Here is a 15,647-nt window from a genome sequence, read left to right on the forward strand (position 1 = left end):
AATAAAACTATTTATCTATATACAGACACATAATAAATTTTTTGTAATATCCATTTATTATAACATTATAATTGTAATACATTGCATCATAATACTTTTTTATATAAACATTAAAAACTTGTTATACATAATGTAAATGTCAAAATGATAACTCATATAGAATCAAACAGATGTAAAACATTACCGCTACTTTCTCCCTCATATCAAAACAATGGCACAAAAAGTGTAACAGAAGGCAAAAAACATTAAAAGAAAAATCACAAATAAAAAATAGTAATTGTTATAGGAAAATAAGTATTTTGCCTGTATCAGAGGATTTTATAATTTTAAAAAAACTACATGGGTCAAGTTTTTGTCTCCAATGTTCGAAATAAATGAACATCTTTTTTAATGTAGCTGTAAGAATACACTTTCTTAATTTTACATCCGGATTATGTAACCACATTCCAAATATTCCATTATTCCCCAAGCCTGCATCCAGCTGACAGAATATTGAATCAACGAGGGGGGAGTGATCACTAGCCTCAGCCCCAGAGGGACTGTTTCTCTCTCTTTCTTACTCTTCCTTGCAGTTTCCTCCTCCTATCACAATTACTTTTTATTTTTCTCATTCATCAATGCTCTTGTTTTCTTTTCACACCACCACTGTAAACCTCTCCCGCTCTGTCTTTTTTCCGCACCGTATATCAAAACCAGGTAGGGCTCCAGAAACAAGCTGGGGGCAGTGTAATGAGATCGAGATGTGATGGCATATTGCTCGATCACCATGACAGGAAACAGCTGAATAAGTGAACACAGCCTTCCAAACTTTGAGTGATCTGTCTTCTGGACACTTCATTAGCTTTTTCAGAACAAGTGTTTTCCACTTGTAAAGTCCCTGTGCGAAGGGAAAAACAATGCTTGTGTCTTTTGGCAAAGGATAGTGAATATGGAGAAGGAGAGCGAGCAGGTGGATGTAGCCAAGAGGCAGCAGTTGTAAGCATGTTGAGTTAGTTTCCTGTGTCGTGCCTGCTGCCCAGACTGCTCCGGCCTGAGCCGTTTTCTCACATGACGAGTGTGTGACAGCTGGACATGGAGCTTATCTCCCCTGTCCCATCTCCCTCCATGGCCAGTAAATCAGATCCATACTAAAAAGCCTGCTTGGAGAACATTTCCTTACATTCCCAAATAATATTGTATACATTAACACATTTTACTTTAAATGTTAAAAGTGTGATTTCTGCAAAATGACAGTAAATCAAAATCAAGTGCTGTTCCTTTGAACCTTCTGTGTATAAATATTGTATCCACAAAAGTAATAAGCATTGCAACCATTGTCAACATTGATAATAATAATAAATGAATTTAGAATGATTTCTGAAGGATCATGTGACACTGAAGAGTTATTATTATTATTTTATTAACACCCTATAGTTAATACGTTTCCCTTGCGTGATATTGTTCAAATAATTTAACACATCCACATCCTTAACCACAAAGTCAACCACAATTGTATACCAACACTAGGCCAATGTGTACTAGTATTAGCTAGCAGCTAATATTTAAACACAAAAACTGTTCTTCTTACAGCAGATTCTATGAGTTCCTCCACAGCTTGGCTTCAGCTGCCCTGAATTGCAACGTCTAAAATTTTTTTAGCGGCAGCTGATGTTGGCGAAATACAAATAGTGTGGTGAGTTGGGTGAGGCGGAGTTAAAATTAAACACGAAACTCTGTCATTACAGGTCAAGGGAGAGCGACAGCAGAGCCAAAGCCAACGGCCCAGCCTAGTTCTGTTGCATGTTTGCGGTGCTGAGACTGACCCATGCTGAGATTGTGGTCAAGCCTGCTGGGACATCAGTCTGGCTTCAACTCTTTTGAGAAAACACAGACCCAAATGACTCAAGTCAATGTAATTTCAGAGAAGAGGATGTTTATGAAAAATCATAAAATCTGACATGTTCTGCAGTAATCCTCAGAATAAGCAGGGAAGGAAAAGAAGGATCAAAGGATGAAGATGAAAAATTTAGGGCAAAGAAGTTGTTTTGATTTAATAACCATCTTGAGCTCTCTGGTGCAAAAAGGTGCATTATGGTTATTAAGACGCTTCTTCTTGATCTACTTGAACACCCGCTGCTACCCTCATGTTTTTATTTATGGACAACAATAATTACCAGCAGGCTTGATTAATTATGTCTAAACAATATGCTCCTCGCACACGTGCTACAAGGGCTAATTATCCTGACAAACAGGATGGGCTGGGACAATTGGAGGATATCAGCAGTAGTCATAATGAATGTTACAGTTGAAAATATCAACAGCTTTAAATGTCATAGACGTACTAAAAACATGAGCTTTCCATGCCACAATGTCCGGCTATTCATTCCCAAGCCCCTCCTCTCTTTGACCTTCCTCTGGCCCAAATGAAGTTATATACATTTTGTTGTTTGCCACCATGGAATGAGTTATGAAAGCCTGTCAAAAGGGCAGAGATTCCTGCCATTTTTCCGTCCCCTCCTGGTTTCCCTGCTCTTTCAGCTCCATTGCAAGGGTGGACGCTTCATTCATGTCACATGGTGCTCTCATAATGGCACAAAAATCAAATAAAAAATCTATTCAGATTCCAAGGCCAGTTGTGTGTGTTAGTTTTCTTCTAAAGCCTCTGTATTGCTCTGCAAGCCTTTTAGATAACTCATCTCGTAAAAACCTATTACTGCTCTGACACAGATTTGATAGCTTTGTTGAATCTTAACCACTTCTTGGTATCTTGGGATCTAATTAAAAAGGCAATTACTACGTGCAACATTAAAATGCTGTGATGATCCGTATACACCTGTGATAGCTACCTAACTGCAATCACAAGGTCTGATCTACTGTCTTCAATATACAGACTACGTGAGCCTACTGCCGATAAACCATTCTTACATAAAGTAAAAAAGTGTATATATATCTCTCTGAAATACACTTGCATTGCAATGCAATTTTATATAACTGTCGATGATCAATTTTTGCATAAAATAATACAAAAAAGTAAGGAATCATATAATGTGTATATATTTCTCACTGAAATACATTTGCATTGTCAATGCAATTTTAACTATGAATTATTAAATGAACTTCCCATGAAAGTTTTTTTTTATATATATATATACTGACAACAACCGTAGGACTTCTATATTAAGCATAACTATTTTGTTTTCATTCAACACCATTTACATTCATATATTATTTTGGATATTATGTTTTTTTTTTCTTTTTATGTTTTACGTTTATAACTAACCTTTATTTATTAATGCATTTGCGATTTATTTTTATATTTAAATATATATTTAAGTTATATTATAAGTTGAAATCAGTGGATATCCATCATGTCTCGGCAGTTTAAATGAATTAAGATTTACCACTGCTACATTTGCACGTTTATTCTACTGCTCTCGCTTGTTTTTACATTATATCACGAGTAAAGCTCGGCTTTTGTTGGTTACCTGTTATCATCGCGTTGGTCTCTCGTTATTGCTGCATCCTCATCATCATCTGCCGATACTGAACGTTTCTTTCTCTTCTATCTCTGTAAGACGCCCTGCTTGTTTTCAACAGCACAATATAACGTGATGCAATAACACTCATGCCACACAGTGCCCTCCTGAACCGCACCGAGGATACCTCGGCTATCTTCAACCCCCGTCTCTTTCTCTCTCTCTTTCTACCTCCTCCCCTCTAAAGCGCGTGTCTTCTCGCTTTACCAGCTCCTACAACCTGATTGAGTTACAGAGCGACTCACAGAAGCACACGCGCCGGGCGCGCGCGTAATCTCACACCTCCTCCCGCGTGTCCTCTCTCTCTTCCCATTCTTTAATGATAGAGAAGAAGATTTGGGCAAATATTAATATTCCATCGTGGGCTACAATTCGCCTGAGGCTGGTTTGTTAGAGTTATCGGCTTCCAGACAGAAATCGCTCATCGTAAGAGGCGTTCTTCCGCTATACTAATGTGGGTTTCCTATCTTTACGTCAGATCGTGTGGATGAGTGAGATGAGACTGCCGCCTGTATAAGTAGTCATTAAGCACTGAAACGCCAGCAGCCACGTTAATATTTTAGCGAGCTGGTGGATGGGAGCTGTCGCTGCCTTGTGCATGAAATATGACAAGGAAACAATGGTCGCAGTGCCCTTGGGGTGGGCTGCGCGCGGCCGCGTATTGAAGTTCCCCGGAAATAGCGTAAATTTGATTATTACAAAAACATATGAAATCATTAGCTATTGAATTAATAAAAATCATAATGCGGTGCAGAGGCACAATGCAACACCATTATATTCTGTATGAGAGTACCTCACCCTGAACTTCAGCAGACGCTCTGTGGTGCATTCCGCCAATCCCCTTCAATCGCACCCAAATCACAGCGTTCGGATGCTGATCCTTCCGTCCCTGCCTCTGCACACTCATATACAGTCGCTGCGTGTAGATAGCGTCCGTCACAGCATCATTTCATGGAGCTACATTGTTCATTTTCTCGCATCCACAACATTCCAGTCAACCCCGCCCCCGGCGCTCGTGATTGGCTCAGAAACTCGGGGCGCCTTCGCACGAGCTATATTTAAAGTAAACAGGCGCACATCTGCACAGCGGTGCGCGTCACTGTCGCCGCAGGTCGCGAACTGATGCTGCGCGGTTAACCAGAAAAGACTTTGACGACTTGACAAACTTTTTATCCGAGTAAAAAGAAAAAAGGGGGTTATTATCATCCTACGGTTATGACTAACGATGGGAATCGTCATCTGAGTTCTATTAATGATTACTTAACGGTCTCATTAGCGATTCTTTCAGTATTTTTGCCCGATAAATATTTAGAAAAACGAAATGCATTTCTTATTGCCTCGTAGGGTCTGATCAGAGATGCTTCATTTTTGCAATAAGTTTGAACTTTTAATGGCTTTTCATAGGCATTTTAGAGATGGCATAAACGTATTTATAGATTGGATATGAAATAGATATAAACACTCTGAATTCATTGATTTTTTTTATAACATAGCACTGATTTAATAAAATCATTAAAATCTCAATGTCGAGAACTTAATCTGGAGTCTGGGAAGGCGTTAAAAAATCTGTTCTTATTCGTTCGTTGGTAAATCTCTACAGTGGTCGCGCTGTAAATACAGTAGCAGAGTTGCTGAATAGAAGTGTTTGGTCTGCGTTGTCTTAAGAATTCACGCTCCAGAACTGAACGGTCAATTGTATTTTTGGGACCTGTACTGAGTAAGAACTCGCGGGAGCAAATAAACTGACGAAATTGTCATTATGTGCAAATATCTGTCAAGCTACTGCCCTCTTGTGGTCAAACCGAGTCCTCACATCACTTTACTCTAGTCCAGTTATGAAACAAACAGAAACGATTAAAAAATTTATTAAAATCTTTGACATTACGTTCAACTATTCAGTCAATAACTTTTCAGGCCACTGCTATCAAAACAGAAAATTGCAAACTGTCTTTCAAAAACCTTCAATTATTTATTGCATTAAGTAATTTTAAATTTTTAATCTCCCTCCAGTAGATGTGATGATTGATCATTGGGCTTTTAGAGTCAGAAGGAAAATTTTCTCTGTCAGTGAATCCAGTCCCAATGATTTGTACTTTTCCACAAAGGCATCTACAGACTCCAGCAATTCTATGTCACATTCACCTCCTGAAAGATGAGACATCGCCATGATTATTGGATAAAACATTTTAGAAATAAAAGTTATATAATACATAATAAATGATGAAAACATCTAGGTACTAAATAGGTAAGATGACGTTTCAGAACAGTGACCAAAACTCACCATATTCATTTTTTACATCCTTTTCCGATACTAAAAATGGCGGACCTGTATGTCAAATGTGGCAACAGAAAATATTGAATACAAAAGAAAAGGCACATATGCTTTATGACGACTCATAATAGTTATGATGAATTATTCTATATGTTTTTCCCTCTAACATTACCTTTATATAGCTCAGGATTATATTCCACTGTGTCCAGAAGATATCTGCAGTCATTGTTCATTAAGGACATAAGGAGAGTAGCATACCTTGAGGATGAAGAGAGTATGTATTTACATACAATCCCACTTAAATGAATTAATAAATAAAAGGACATAAAATATTTATTTATTTAAAACCAACTTTTGCCTGTCACATGGGTTTATAGCAACCAGCGCTCCTCTATCCCAAATTCCGCCGAACTTTCCTGCAACAGCACTACATATGGACAGAGACCAAAATGACAGAGATGCATTTAAATGTATTTCACGTGACATTTTTTATCATCTAAATTTGAAAGTATAAAATGCACCTGGAGAACTTGTATAAATCACACTGATAGATGGAGATCTTTCCATCTGCACTCTGAGAACAAGGAAACTGCATTAGTTGAGAGATCATGACACTGTCTACTTCCATTAGAGAAAGCGAAGGCACTGTGACCGGCTCACAGTTGGAGTGTATTACAATGAGGGGCATCTGTCTGTATGAATCAGAGGAAGCAGCTAAGACACAGCCAAATGCCATTCTAACAATACAAGTGCATGCACCTTATGCCTAACCCCATTTGCTTTCAGTTACTTTTAGCTGTACAAAAACAGTCCGTTATGCTGCTTTATATTGCATACTGGTATTTGTAATAATATTATTTTAATTCATTATTAGAATCATAAACTCACTGGTTTGTAGCGCTTAATTCTTTAACATTTACTGCACAGTTATTCAAGTTATTTACCTACAGCAGCTAATTAATCAGAAGTCTCGCACATTCAAATGGCTTGCTTCTGCATTGCAAAATAAGGTGGATAATAACTCAATGTATGATTTATGGACACTGTAATCATTTAAGGCTAATTTTATCATTTGTTTGTGCCCAGCAAACGATATGGATGACAAAATGCGACCCCTTCAGGTACCTTGAAAACCTTAGCTCCAGGAATGGCTGGTACTGGTTCTTCATTAAAAGCAAGATTCTGCTCTGCAAAGAATTGTTTGATTCCTTTTTCGGAAAGTTCGACTCCAACAACTGTGTGACCCATATCAGCCAGCCTGAGAACATTTTTTGGAACATTTCATGGAGGTGCTAGTAAGATTTTTAACATTACTCATTAACACGGCCTTTAGACCTCGTACCATTTCATGTCCACAGCTTTTCCGCATAGCGGGAAGAAGAATCGAACCTCCTTTCGTCCGCATATGACTTTGTCCAAGTTTTTTTTCAGCAAACTATGAAAAAGGTATAAAAATTAGGAAACTGAAACAATTGAATGCATTGAATTAAAAGCAATAAATTGATAATACTGTGTGGTTCCTCTACACATTTATGGATAATTCTAAAGGAACTTTATTCATTCATAAGCAATACAAGATGGTGTCTATATCATGGAGCTACAGTATATGACATTATAAAATGCATGATTAACTATAGTGTAATAGATTTTTGTGACATTTTCACTGTTATCAATCTGAACTAACAGTGAACTGACTTGAGCTGAATATTGACACTGTTGTATTTTTAGAGCTGCTTTGCAGCAGAATTTTAATGTCTCATATTTGATTTAAGTTTTGATCACTGATTCTGTTATTTTTCTGTTTATTACTGTGAAGCTGCTTTGAAACAATGTGTACTGTATTGTATGTGTGATTACTTGTGCACGTCAGGTCTGTGAAAACTAATTTTTCCTTCCTGCCACCTGTCCTCCCACTCAGACAAAGCCATCACTCTGTTTGCCTGGGCAGACATCTCTTCTCTTCTCTTCTCTTCTCTTCTCTTCTCTTCTCTTCTCTTCTCTTCTCTTCTCTTCTCTTCTCTTCTCTTCTCTTCAGGGTAGCAGACAGTTGCTATGTGCAAATAATAAAATACAACTAAGCTAATTAAATTAGGAGAAGCACACTCCATATCAGTTCTATAGCTGACGTCAGATGTTTTGGATCTAATCAAGCTACTGTGGCCCATATTTATATCAGATCATCTGTCAAGTTAATCAAGTTGCATGACATGCACTTTTTCTCAAAATGCATAAATCTATGCAAGATAAGGGAAAATGGCATAAAGACTATATGGGATAGAACACTTCTACTGGTGTTTCTGCATTTAAAAATGTTCAATATTCATATTCAGTTAATGTTGTGTTAATATTGTTGCATTCTGTTTGGTATACAGTACACACACACACTTTATTAATATCATTATTATAAACTAAATACTTTTTCCCAGCACACAATTCCTTAAGCAGTCAGAAAAGGATGCAAATTAAGTACCAAGCCTCTGAAACAAGTCTTCAGAAAGTAGTCTGGCTTTTCAGGGCCTGATCAACTTGCATAATCACAATGACAATGCATATATCATATCATCTTTGAATTGTTGCTCTCTCTTCATGCTAAAACTGTCACAATATCAATACGTTTATCCTCTGACTCATATCAATTTATTTTACTGTCTATGCTATCAGCGGACTACTACTGGTCCATTACAGAGAGAACTTTTAAGTAGTTCTGTTATATTATTGTGTATGTTGGTTTAATTATTGTTTTGTGTAGCAGTTTGGGCAACACTCGTTGCAGCAGCGACGTGCTTTATAAGAGAACACTCGAACTCAAAATCTAAACTCTAAAATTCTAAAAAAATAAATGTTTAACAAACAAGTAACTTTGTTTTACTTTTAAGGAAGTGCACAATACAATTCAACAATCTTTAAAAAAAAAAAAAAAAAGCACTGAGCATGTTCAGCCAAAATAGGTTAATTTATATGTAATACGAATCTGTAGCAGTCGCTGTAAATGTTTGATAAGATTTCAGATCTTTTACCTCACTTCTCCAATTCAGTGGCCACCCGAACAGCAGCTTCTCACAACAAAGTTTTCGCTCACATGCATCGGTTTCATAACAGGAAGAATTTGTACGTAGTGGGCGTGGCTTTTCATACAACGTCACACGTATTAGAAACATTGGAGACATTTATTTTATTATTAAAAAATATACTGTTGCTAAGCAGCTTTAAAACATATGATGAATGAAACTTTATTGAAAAAAATTCAATATTTCAGATGTTATTCTATTTTTGTGCATTTGGAAATGGATCGTTATGCATAATTAGGCTTATTATTTTACTTTTTAGTATTTTTATTATAAATAATGCCTGTGTGTATCGGTCAAAGAGATAAATCAGAAAATAATTGATATTACATTATTATTATTTTTTATTTTATTATTTTGATTATTATAAATAGTCATTATTATGCCAACAGAGAAAAATAAGGTCTTTCAGATCTCCCCCTAATAATTACATGACAGGTAATGATGCCTTCCTCTGAATGTTGGTACTGAAATGACAAAACAAACAGCTTGGAGTTCATCAGGTGAAAAAAACAATGTTTAATTGTGATGTTTTTTAAAAGTCTGTAGCTATTTGGTTTGGTTTTGAGTGTGTGTGTGTGTTTGTACATGTTTTTCTATCCTGGTGGGGACTTAAACCTGGATGCACGCTGACTCATGGGAACTTGTGTCACCGTGGGGACATGGGGAAACAAGCTTATAAATCATACAGAATGAGTATTTTTGAGAATGTGAAAATGCAGGTTTTCAATGAGGGGTAGGTTTAGGTGTAGTGCTACAGAATATAGCTATGGTTTATACAGTATAAAAACCATTAAACCTGTAGAAAGTGCCCAAAATGATAGTGAATCAGACAAGTGTGTTTTTTATTTTTTCCTTTTTTGTTCCTTTTTTTTTTTTTTTGCACAAGCAAAGTCAGCAAATTAGGTTTTGTTTGTTTACCGTTTCAAAGCCAATAAAGAAGTGAAAGAGAATTTAAAAAAAGAGTACATACACATATCAACAGCAGTTCAGGAAGCAACTGGAGAAGTGGCAAAAGCACTCTGATTTCTGATATGGTTGGCAGACATCAGGAAATAATTATGGCTTAATAACTTCACTCTCCTGGCATGGTGGTCATTATGCAGGACTTTGATGTATTATTCTGAGCAATTGATTTACTCAGTTTCATTTTTCAAAGAAATACTGCGAGACCCACTCAACTGGATGCCTTCAAGACCTCATATAAAATGCAATCAAAAGGAATGTGTAAGAATTCAGGATGTTAAATGTAGGCCTGTATACTTTAGTACATAATGAAAACAATATGAGTCATGAAAAATGGTCTTTTTCCCATAACCAGGATGATTTAATATACATTTAATGTGTTGCAGTGGACGCAGTATGTTTGCTACAGAAGAACGACGGGCTTCCCATTCATTTACGTTTTATTTCTCTGCTAAAGTACGTTTTTATTTTTATTCTATTTTATTTTACTACGCATTTTGTTTTTTAATTCTATTTGAGGATGACTTTTATATTTTCATATTATTTACTGTTCATTTTTACTTGTATTTACAGATTTAAGTTATATTAAATGTTAATATACAGCTCATTTTTAGTTGTTACATTATTGCAGCTCGATGATTCTAAATATTTTTTTTGCCAAAATATTCGCAGCTGCAAAGAGCTGGATCAGTTTCTTGGCAATCTTCTGCTCTACTTTTCTTCCTACTTTGAGAAAAAAGCTCTAGAGGAAAGACCAAAGTCTTTCAAGCGGTGAGTTTGAGCCGGGCATGAATTGAGTCATATGAAAATGCATGAAATTATTAAAGCAGAAGTGCTTAATGGGACAATTAAGATTTGTATGTAACCTATATTCAACAACCTAACACAGCTTTTAATCATATTAATCTGTGACTATTGCATTAACAGCATGTCATCCTTACCCTTCCCACTCTTTCAGAGAGGACACAGAGAGGCAGATGACTGGAGAAATGTGTGCTAAGGTAAAGCTGGCACAAAAGCAGCTTGCCCTCTGTCACTTCAGGCTGCTGCTGGGGCTAGATCTGCCTCAACAGCACCATATGGCTTTTGACAGGTCAGAACAGCTATTGCTACCATACCTGCGAGATCAATTATGTGTGTTTCTTCTGCTTTAATGAACAATGTGATGGATGAGAGCATGTTTTCGGGGAATAATAAGCCTGATTTATGTCTGCAGGTTCGTGGTGTCATCTACTCGCCTTGACATAGAACTTTATGTGGTTTGTGCAAACCATTTGACTAATAGCATATGTGATTCATGAAATATGTATAACTTAAATGATGTACCCAGACTTTTAGAGGTCTTTGAACATTATGTATTTGAATATTAGTGGCCACCACCTGCCATTTGTTCCAAGTTTCATATAAGGTTCCCATGGTGACATTAGTGTGTGTTTTCTTTTCCCCAGTGTCTCAACCTCTGTGTCAAACATATAGAAATATTTTTTACTAAATTTGCTTTGAAAAACACTCTGTTATTTACTCATATATTATTGCAGAGGTTTTAGAAGTCTTACTTTTTTGTGATGTGTTGCTAGTAACATGATAAACTTCTGTGTGCAAGCAACTTCAAGTGAAGATTTATGCTTTTACTGGCCCTTCTTTTCTTTCATATGCTCCCTCTCTGTCTCCTGACCTTTAACCCAGGAAGTCAAACCGGCGCCCGGCCCTGAACAAAATCATAACCCAGCATTCCCCTCTGATGGCCTGTCTGCTGCCTACTCCACAAGAAGAGGTCCATCACCTGTTGGGGAAATTCAGACGGCTTAAAGTGTCCTCAACTTAACACTTTGATTTCAGAGGCTCTGATGGAGTGGCTTATAGAGGAGCTATAGTCACTTAGGTAATACTTAATCATTTTTTGGTTATATTATTTGCAATTACTAAAAACCATTGTATGTGTCTATTTACCTATTGTTTTTAATAGTCTCTGTTCCCCAATTGTACTTTATTTTGCCTTTAGTTTTGGAAATCTTGGAAAGCCTTTGAGCCAATTCAGCTCAGTGACACTGAAGCCTCAGGGAGGCCAGAGTGAAGAGGAGACTGAGGAGGAGGAAGAGGACAACAAAACTACCTTTTGGTTTTTGTGTGTTTTACAACATGCAAATTTCTTTCAACTATTATTTATTGCCCTGGTAATTGTCCACTGTGTTTTGCATGATGGTTACTGGCTACAATCATATTTAATATTGAAAAATAACAATACATGTCACTAGGTGCCACTTTCAATGTTGTTATTCAGTTCAGTCCTCATGGAAATGATTCATGAAAAAAAAAAACATGGAATATGTTGAACTAAGAAAGCTAAGTATGCAAATGTGGGTTAATAAAATGTATTACATTAATTTTGTATCAAATATTAGACAAATGGCTTATTAATTTTATAGTATCATTATAAGTATTGGATAGCTGTTGATATATGTGTAACAGTAATGTTTTCACTGCTGTGTGTGTGTACTTTGGATGGGTTAAATGCAGAGCACAAATTCTGAGTATGGGTCACCATACTTGGCTGTATGTCACGTCACTTAAAAGTTTATTAAGGGCACAAGGGAGGCCTCAGGATTCTTGCAGACGAGGCTTTGCCATCACCTTAACTGGCTGCGTAATCTAGGATGTCACTGTTAATAATCTTGGACTGTAAAGTAAGATGAGGGAGGGGTGCAATCATGCATGTGTTTGTGTGCAGGGAGGTCAATTGGTTAAATTTGGCAGTTCTCAAGATCAGGAAGCAAGAGTCCAATTATTCCAAAGCAATTTACTGCTTCATGATTCCTTTCAAATGCATATTATTGTAACAAAAAAGCAGGCGAATTTTGTTTCCTAGTGGTCAGTGAATTTAAACCATGACCACTCAGAGAATATAACGAAATGAAAAACATGATTATTATTATTAATGCCCTGTAAGTGGCTTGGGTTAAAAGCGTTTGCTAAATGCATAAATGGAATTTATTATTTTTCAATTTTTATTCACCATGATACTGTTTGCAACCACGCGCTACGCATTTGTCCATTAGGGGGAGACATTGCATTTACTATTCATTTGGTGAGTTCTAGCAGGTTCATTTAATAGTGGCACCAATATACTATTGTTGAACGTACACTTTAAAAAGGTTTAATATAAAATCCTTTAAGAATTTGGCACATAATTGGCACAGATTCACGGTTCAAGGAGTTGTCGACTCAGCTCCGAGAACAGCTCGGAACAATTAATTCCGTTTAAATCGGTTAATAACTGGTTTAAGTACTATGGTTTAGTACTTAAATATGACATGACTTAAAAAAAAAAAACATTTTGCAAACCAAAATTGAAGTGCCGTCTCCTCTCTTTCGCGGTCTCTCTCTCTCTGGCCAAGCGCCCACATGGTCGGGCTATCTGTCAATCATTGCTCAAGCTCTCCCTCTGTTTGACCCGTATTTTCCTCAGTCCTGCGGCGGGTGGCTCGACAGCAGAGTTCCACTTCAGACATATGGCCGAGAGACTCACGTTAAATTCACGTTTGCGAGACGAGTGCAGCTGTAAACGCATGCAACCGTGAACTCAACGCGCAAGACCTGTCGAAACATACCGACAACTACCTATTTTAGAGTGAAAAGGTGCGCGGAGGAATAAGCAGACAAAAAAGTAACACGTATCCGGTGGGATTTGAGTCCTCTGAGAGAGAGCGAGATTGGAGCGCGAGCGAGAGAGAGGGAAGAGTTTCTCCAAAAGGGGAAACAGACACGCGGACGATATTTCCCGTTTTCACAAGCGAAGACTAAGGAATAATGAGGAACGTTTGGATGATATTAACCCTTGGCTTGACAGCCTTTCTTTCCGGGGAAAGGGTGAGTTTCAACCGAGAATAATATGATGTTTGCTGGGGGGTAGTTGAGCCTAAACTCAAGCAGCCATTCGGCCACGTTATAAAGTAACCAGTCAAACGCTGTATTACTGGACTGGTTCATATTTTGCAATGTGTCAATGATAATTCATGTTTTGGATATGTATCACGTCATATGTAATGTATCAGTTAATCGTTAATCACGGCAGTGTCTTTCAATTCAGCTTGGCATTGTTGTTTTACATACACTATAAGTATTAATACACACAAAATGGTGTGTGTTTTTGATAACTAGAATATATTGAAGAAACGATGTGTTGTGCAAAGCAGATGAATGACTGAAATACTCGCGTTTGATGTGTTCCTGGCACTTTTGTAAAATGTGGAGTGAAGCTTGATCGTTTTTCTAAGTATGTCACTCTTGTACTGTGAGTTTTATGGCAGAGAAAGAAATAGTGTTGTCTCAACCTCATCAGAGTCACAGACTCTTATAAAACTATTATAAATTTGGCCATAAAACCACTAACTTGGTTGTGGAGACATTTCTGGACAGGTACAAATGAAGTGAGGAATGCAGAAACAATTGCTGGATTTGGTTTGATGAACCATTTTTGTTTAATTTAGGTGTAGGCTACATAAATGTGACTGCAGTGGGAACTACCAGCAGTATTTGTAAATGTGCATTGCCTTCTTGACAACTGTAGCACCCATTCTGTCTGTAACACTTATGTTTAAAGTCAAAATGTGGGCAACTTCTCAATAAATCCCCTGCTTAAAGTGACCAGGTGCCTCTTAGAGCAGCTTAACATGCAGGAGCTGTAAGTCAGACACTAACTCTCTTTTGGTAAGGCTTTCTCTTAAAAGCCACTGTTACTCCTTGGAATTGAAAACAGAGATGGAAAATGTATGATCTGGAGCATTCCAAGTGTAATTTCTTAACCTTATGCAGGGATTTGCTTGTATTTCTTCATGCCTGCCTAATAATCCAGTTGCTAGTATTTTTTTTTGAATTAGCACCTGTGCTTTGTAATTTCCATGGTTGACTGGCATGCTGGTTTGTACTGTCTCCTCTCATTGATAAGGACCTCACTCACTTACTTTGGCCTAGAGGCATGAAGGCAGCGTCAATTTCAATGAGACCCAGCATAGCATATAGATTTTCTATACCAGCATCATGTACACACAGCAATTAAACTTATCTGGCTTAACCTCCAGGATGATCCATGCGTTTGCCAGTGAGCACGACCTTCCTCTTCCCTTTGAAACAAAAAGAAATGGCTTGTCTGTGGATATGACCTGAGAATGTTTTTATTTTGTCTCTTTTTGTGCCTCTCTTGACCTCTGCTTTCTCTGAAAGGGTTTGCTGCAGAGCTGTAGCATACCAGTTCAGTGTGTTGTCTGCAGCCAGATGTTCGACCCTGTAATTTTTATGATGTTTTGGTGGGAAGTGTGAACATTGCCTTCGATACGGAGATGTTATGCAAGGTCACTGCAGTCGTTGCCTGTGACAGAAATAGCTAGTTTTCATGCAACAAAGTTTTTTTAGTGTTTAGAAAGAAGTTAGGGTCAGAAATAAAATGATGCATAAGCCACATAAAAAGTTTTTAATTAAAAATGGTCTTGTGAAGTGTTTTTCAAAACACTTCACAAAACACAATTTTTTTTGACAGATGTGAGTACATGCTTTTTTAAATCTACATTTGGTAACTAGCTAAATGTTTGCAAGCACTATTTTTAGCCTCTTTTATTGTTTTTGTCTTTGTACTCTTCTAAATAAATAGAAGAATCATTTTTGGTTCCCTAAAATAACCTCTCAGTGAACAGTTCTTAAAAGAGCCATTTTAAAAACCTAATGAACATTTTTTTCCCCCCTATAATGAACTTGAAAATGGAATTGAACGTTTCCATGGATTTTAATGGTTCTTCATGGAACCAAGATGTCAGTAAAAAACCTTAATTATCTAAG

General features: G+C 37.1%; 3 protein-coding genes and 1 long non-coding RNA gene across 7 annotated transcripts in view; 2 read left to right on the top strand and 2 right to left on the bottom strand.

Annotated features, from left to right (window-relative positions):
* LOC132104187 (exostosin-1c) overlaps nucleotides 1-4,647 on the bottom strand; it is a 44,515-nt gene extending 39,868 nt beyond the window's left edge. The window contains exon 1 of one of the 3 annotated variants that reach the window (XM_059509466.1): nucleotides 4,309-4,647. The gene's annotated coding sequence lies outside the window, so the exon portion shown is untranslated. Of the gene's footprint in view, nucleotides 1-3,464; nucleotides 4,212-4,308 lie in introns of those variants that run through there. The other 2 variants (XM_059509465.1, XM_059509467.1) reach the window with 2 other exon arrangements.
* A 717-nt stretch (nucleotides 4,648-5,364) lies between these two features.
* On the bottom strand, nucleotides 5,365-7,855 carry LOC132104694 (probable thiopurine S-methyltransferase). 2 transcript variants are annotated; one of them, XM_059510256.1, is made up of 9 exons: nucleotides 7,822-7,834; nucleotides 7,645-7,786; nucleotides 7,130-7,222; nucleotides 6,913-7,045; nucleotides 6,309-6,361; nucleotides 6,140-6,214; nucleotides 5,960-6,045; nucleotides 5,797-5,841; nucleotides 5,365-5,660 (listed from the first exon to the last, which is right to left on the bottom strand). In XM_059510256.1, the coding sequence occupies exons 2-9, from the start codon at nucleotides 7,737-7,739 to the stop codon at nucleotides 5,542-5,544; spliced, it is 699 nt and encodes a 232-aa protein (XP_059366239.1). In that variant the 5' UTR covers nucleotides 7,740-7,786; nucleotides 7,822-7,834; the 3' UTR covers nucleotides 5,365-5,541. The 2 variants fall into 2 exon arrangements, with proteins under 2 accessions (XP_059366239.1, XP_059366238.1); XM_059510255.1 differs by having other exon boundaries at nucleotides 7,645-7,855.
* Nucleotides 7,856-10,431: 2,576 nt separating this feature from the next.
* Nucleotides 10,432-12,349, top strand: LOC132104190 (uncharacterized). The gene is made up of 4 exons (XR_009423516.1): nucleotides 10,432-10,589; nucleotides 10,777-10,911; nucleotides 11,505-11,700; nucleotides 11,821-12,349. It is a non-coding gene; the product is annotated as an uncharacterized LOC132104190 (long non-coding RNA).
* A 950-nt stretch (nucleotides 12,350-13,299) lies between these two features.
* The window catches only part of LOC132104189 (syndecan-2-like), a 39,736-nt gene continuing 37,388 nt past the window's right edge, over nucleotides 13,300-15,647 (top strand). The window contains exon 1 of the mRNA XM_059509468.1: nucleotides 13,300-13,685. Coding sequence (XP_059365451.1) covers nucleotides 13,626-13,685 — 60 coding nt within the window. The 5' untranslated portion in view covers nucleotides 13,300-13,625. The remainder of the gene's footprint in view (nucleotides 13,686-15,647) is intronic.

This window comes from Carassius carassius, chromosome 25, assembly GCF_963082965.1.
Source record: "Carassius carassius chromosome 25, fCarCar2.1, whole genome shotgun sequence".
NCBI lineage: Eukaryota > Metazoa > Chordata > Actinopteri > Cypriniformes > Cyprinidae > Carassius > Carassius carassius.

What these genes read in the sequence shown, in the direction of transcription:
- LOC132104694 (XM_059510255.1), bottom strand. Translation starts at nt 7,739, where the DNA reads ATGTCTGCCCAGGCAAACAGAGTGATGGCTTTGTCTGAGTGGGAGGAC. An exon ending in AAAGCTGTGGACATGAAATG is followed by an intron (nt 7,046 to 7,129) that starts GTACGAGGTCTA and finishes AAATGTTCTCAG; the next exon opens with GCTGGCTGATATGGGTCACA. An exon ending in TAATCCTGAGCTATATAAAG is followed by an intron (nt 5,842 to 5,959) that starts GTAATGTTAGAG and finishes TTTGACATACAG; the next exon opens with GTCCGCCATTTTTAGTATCG.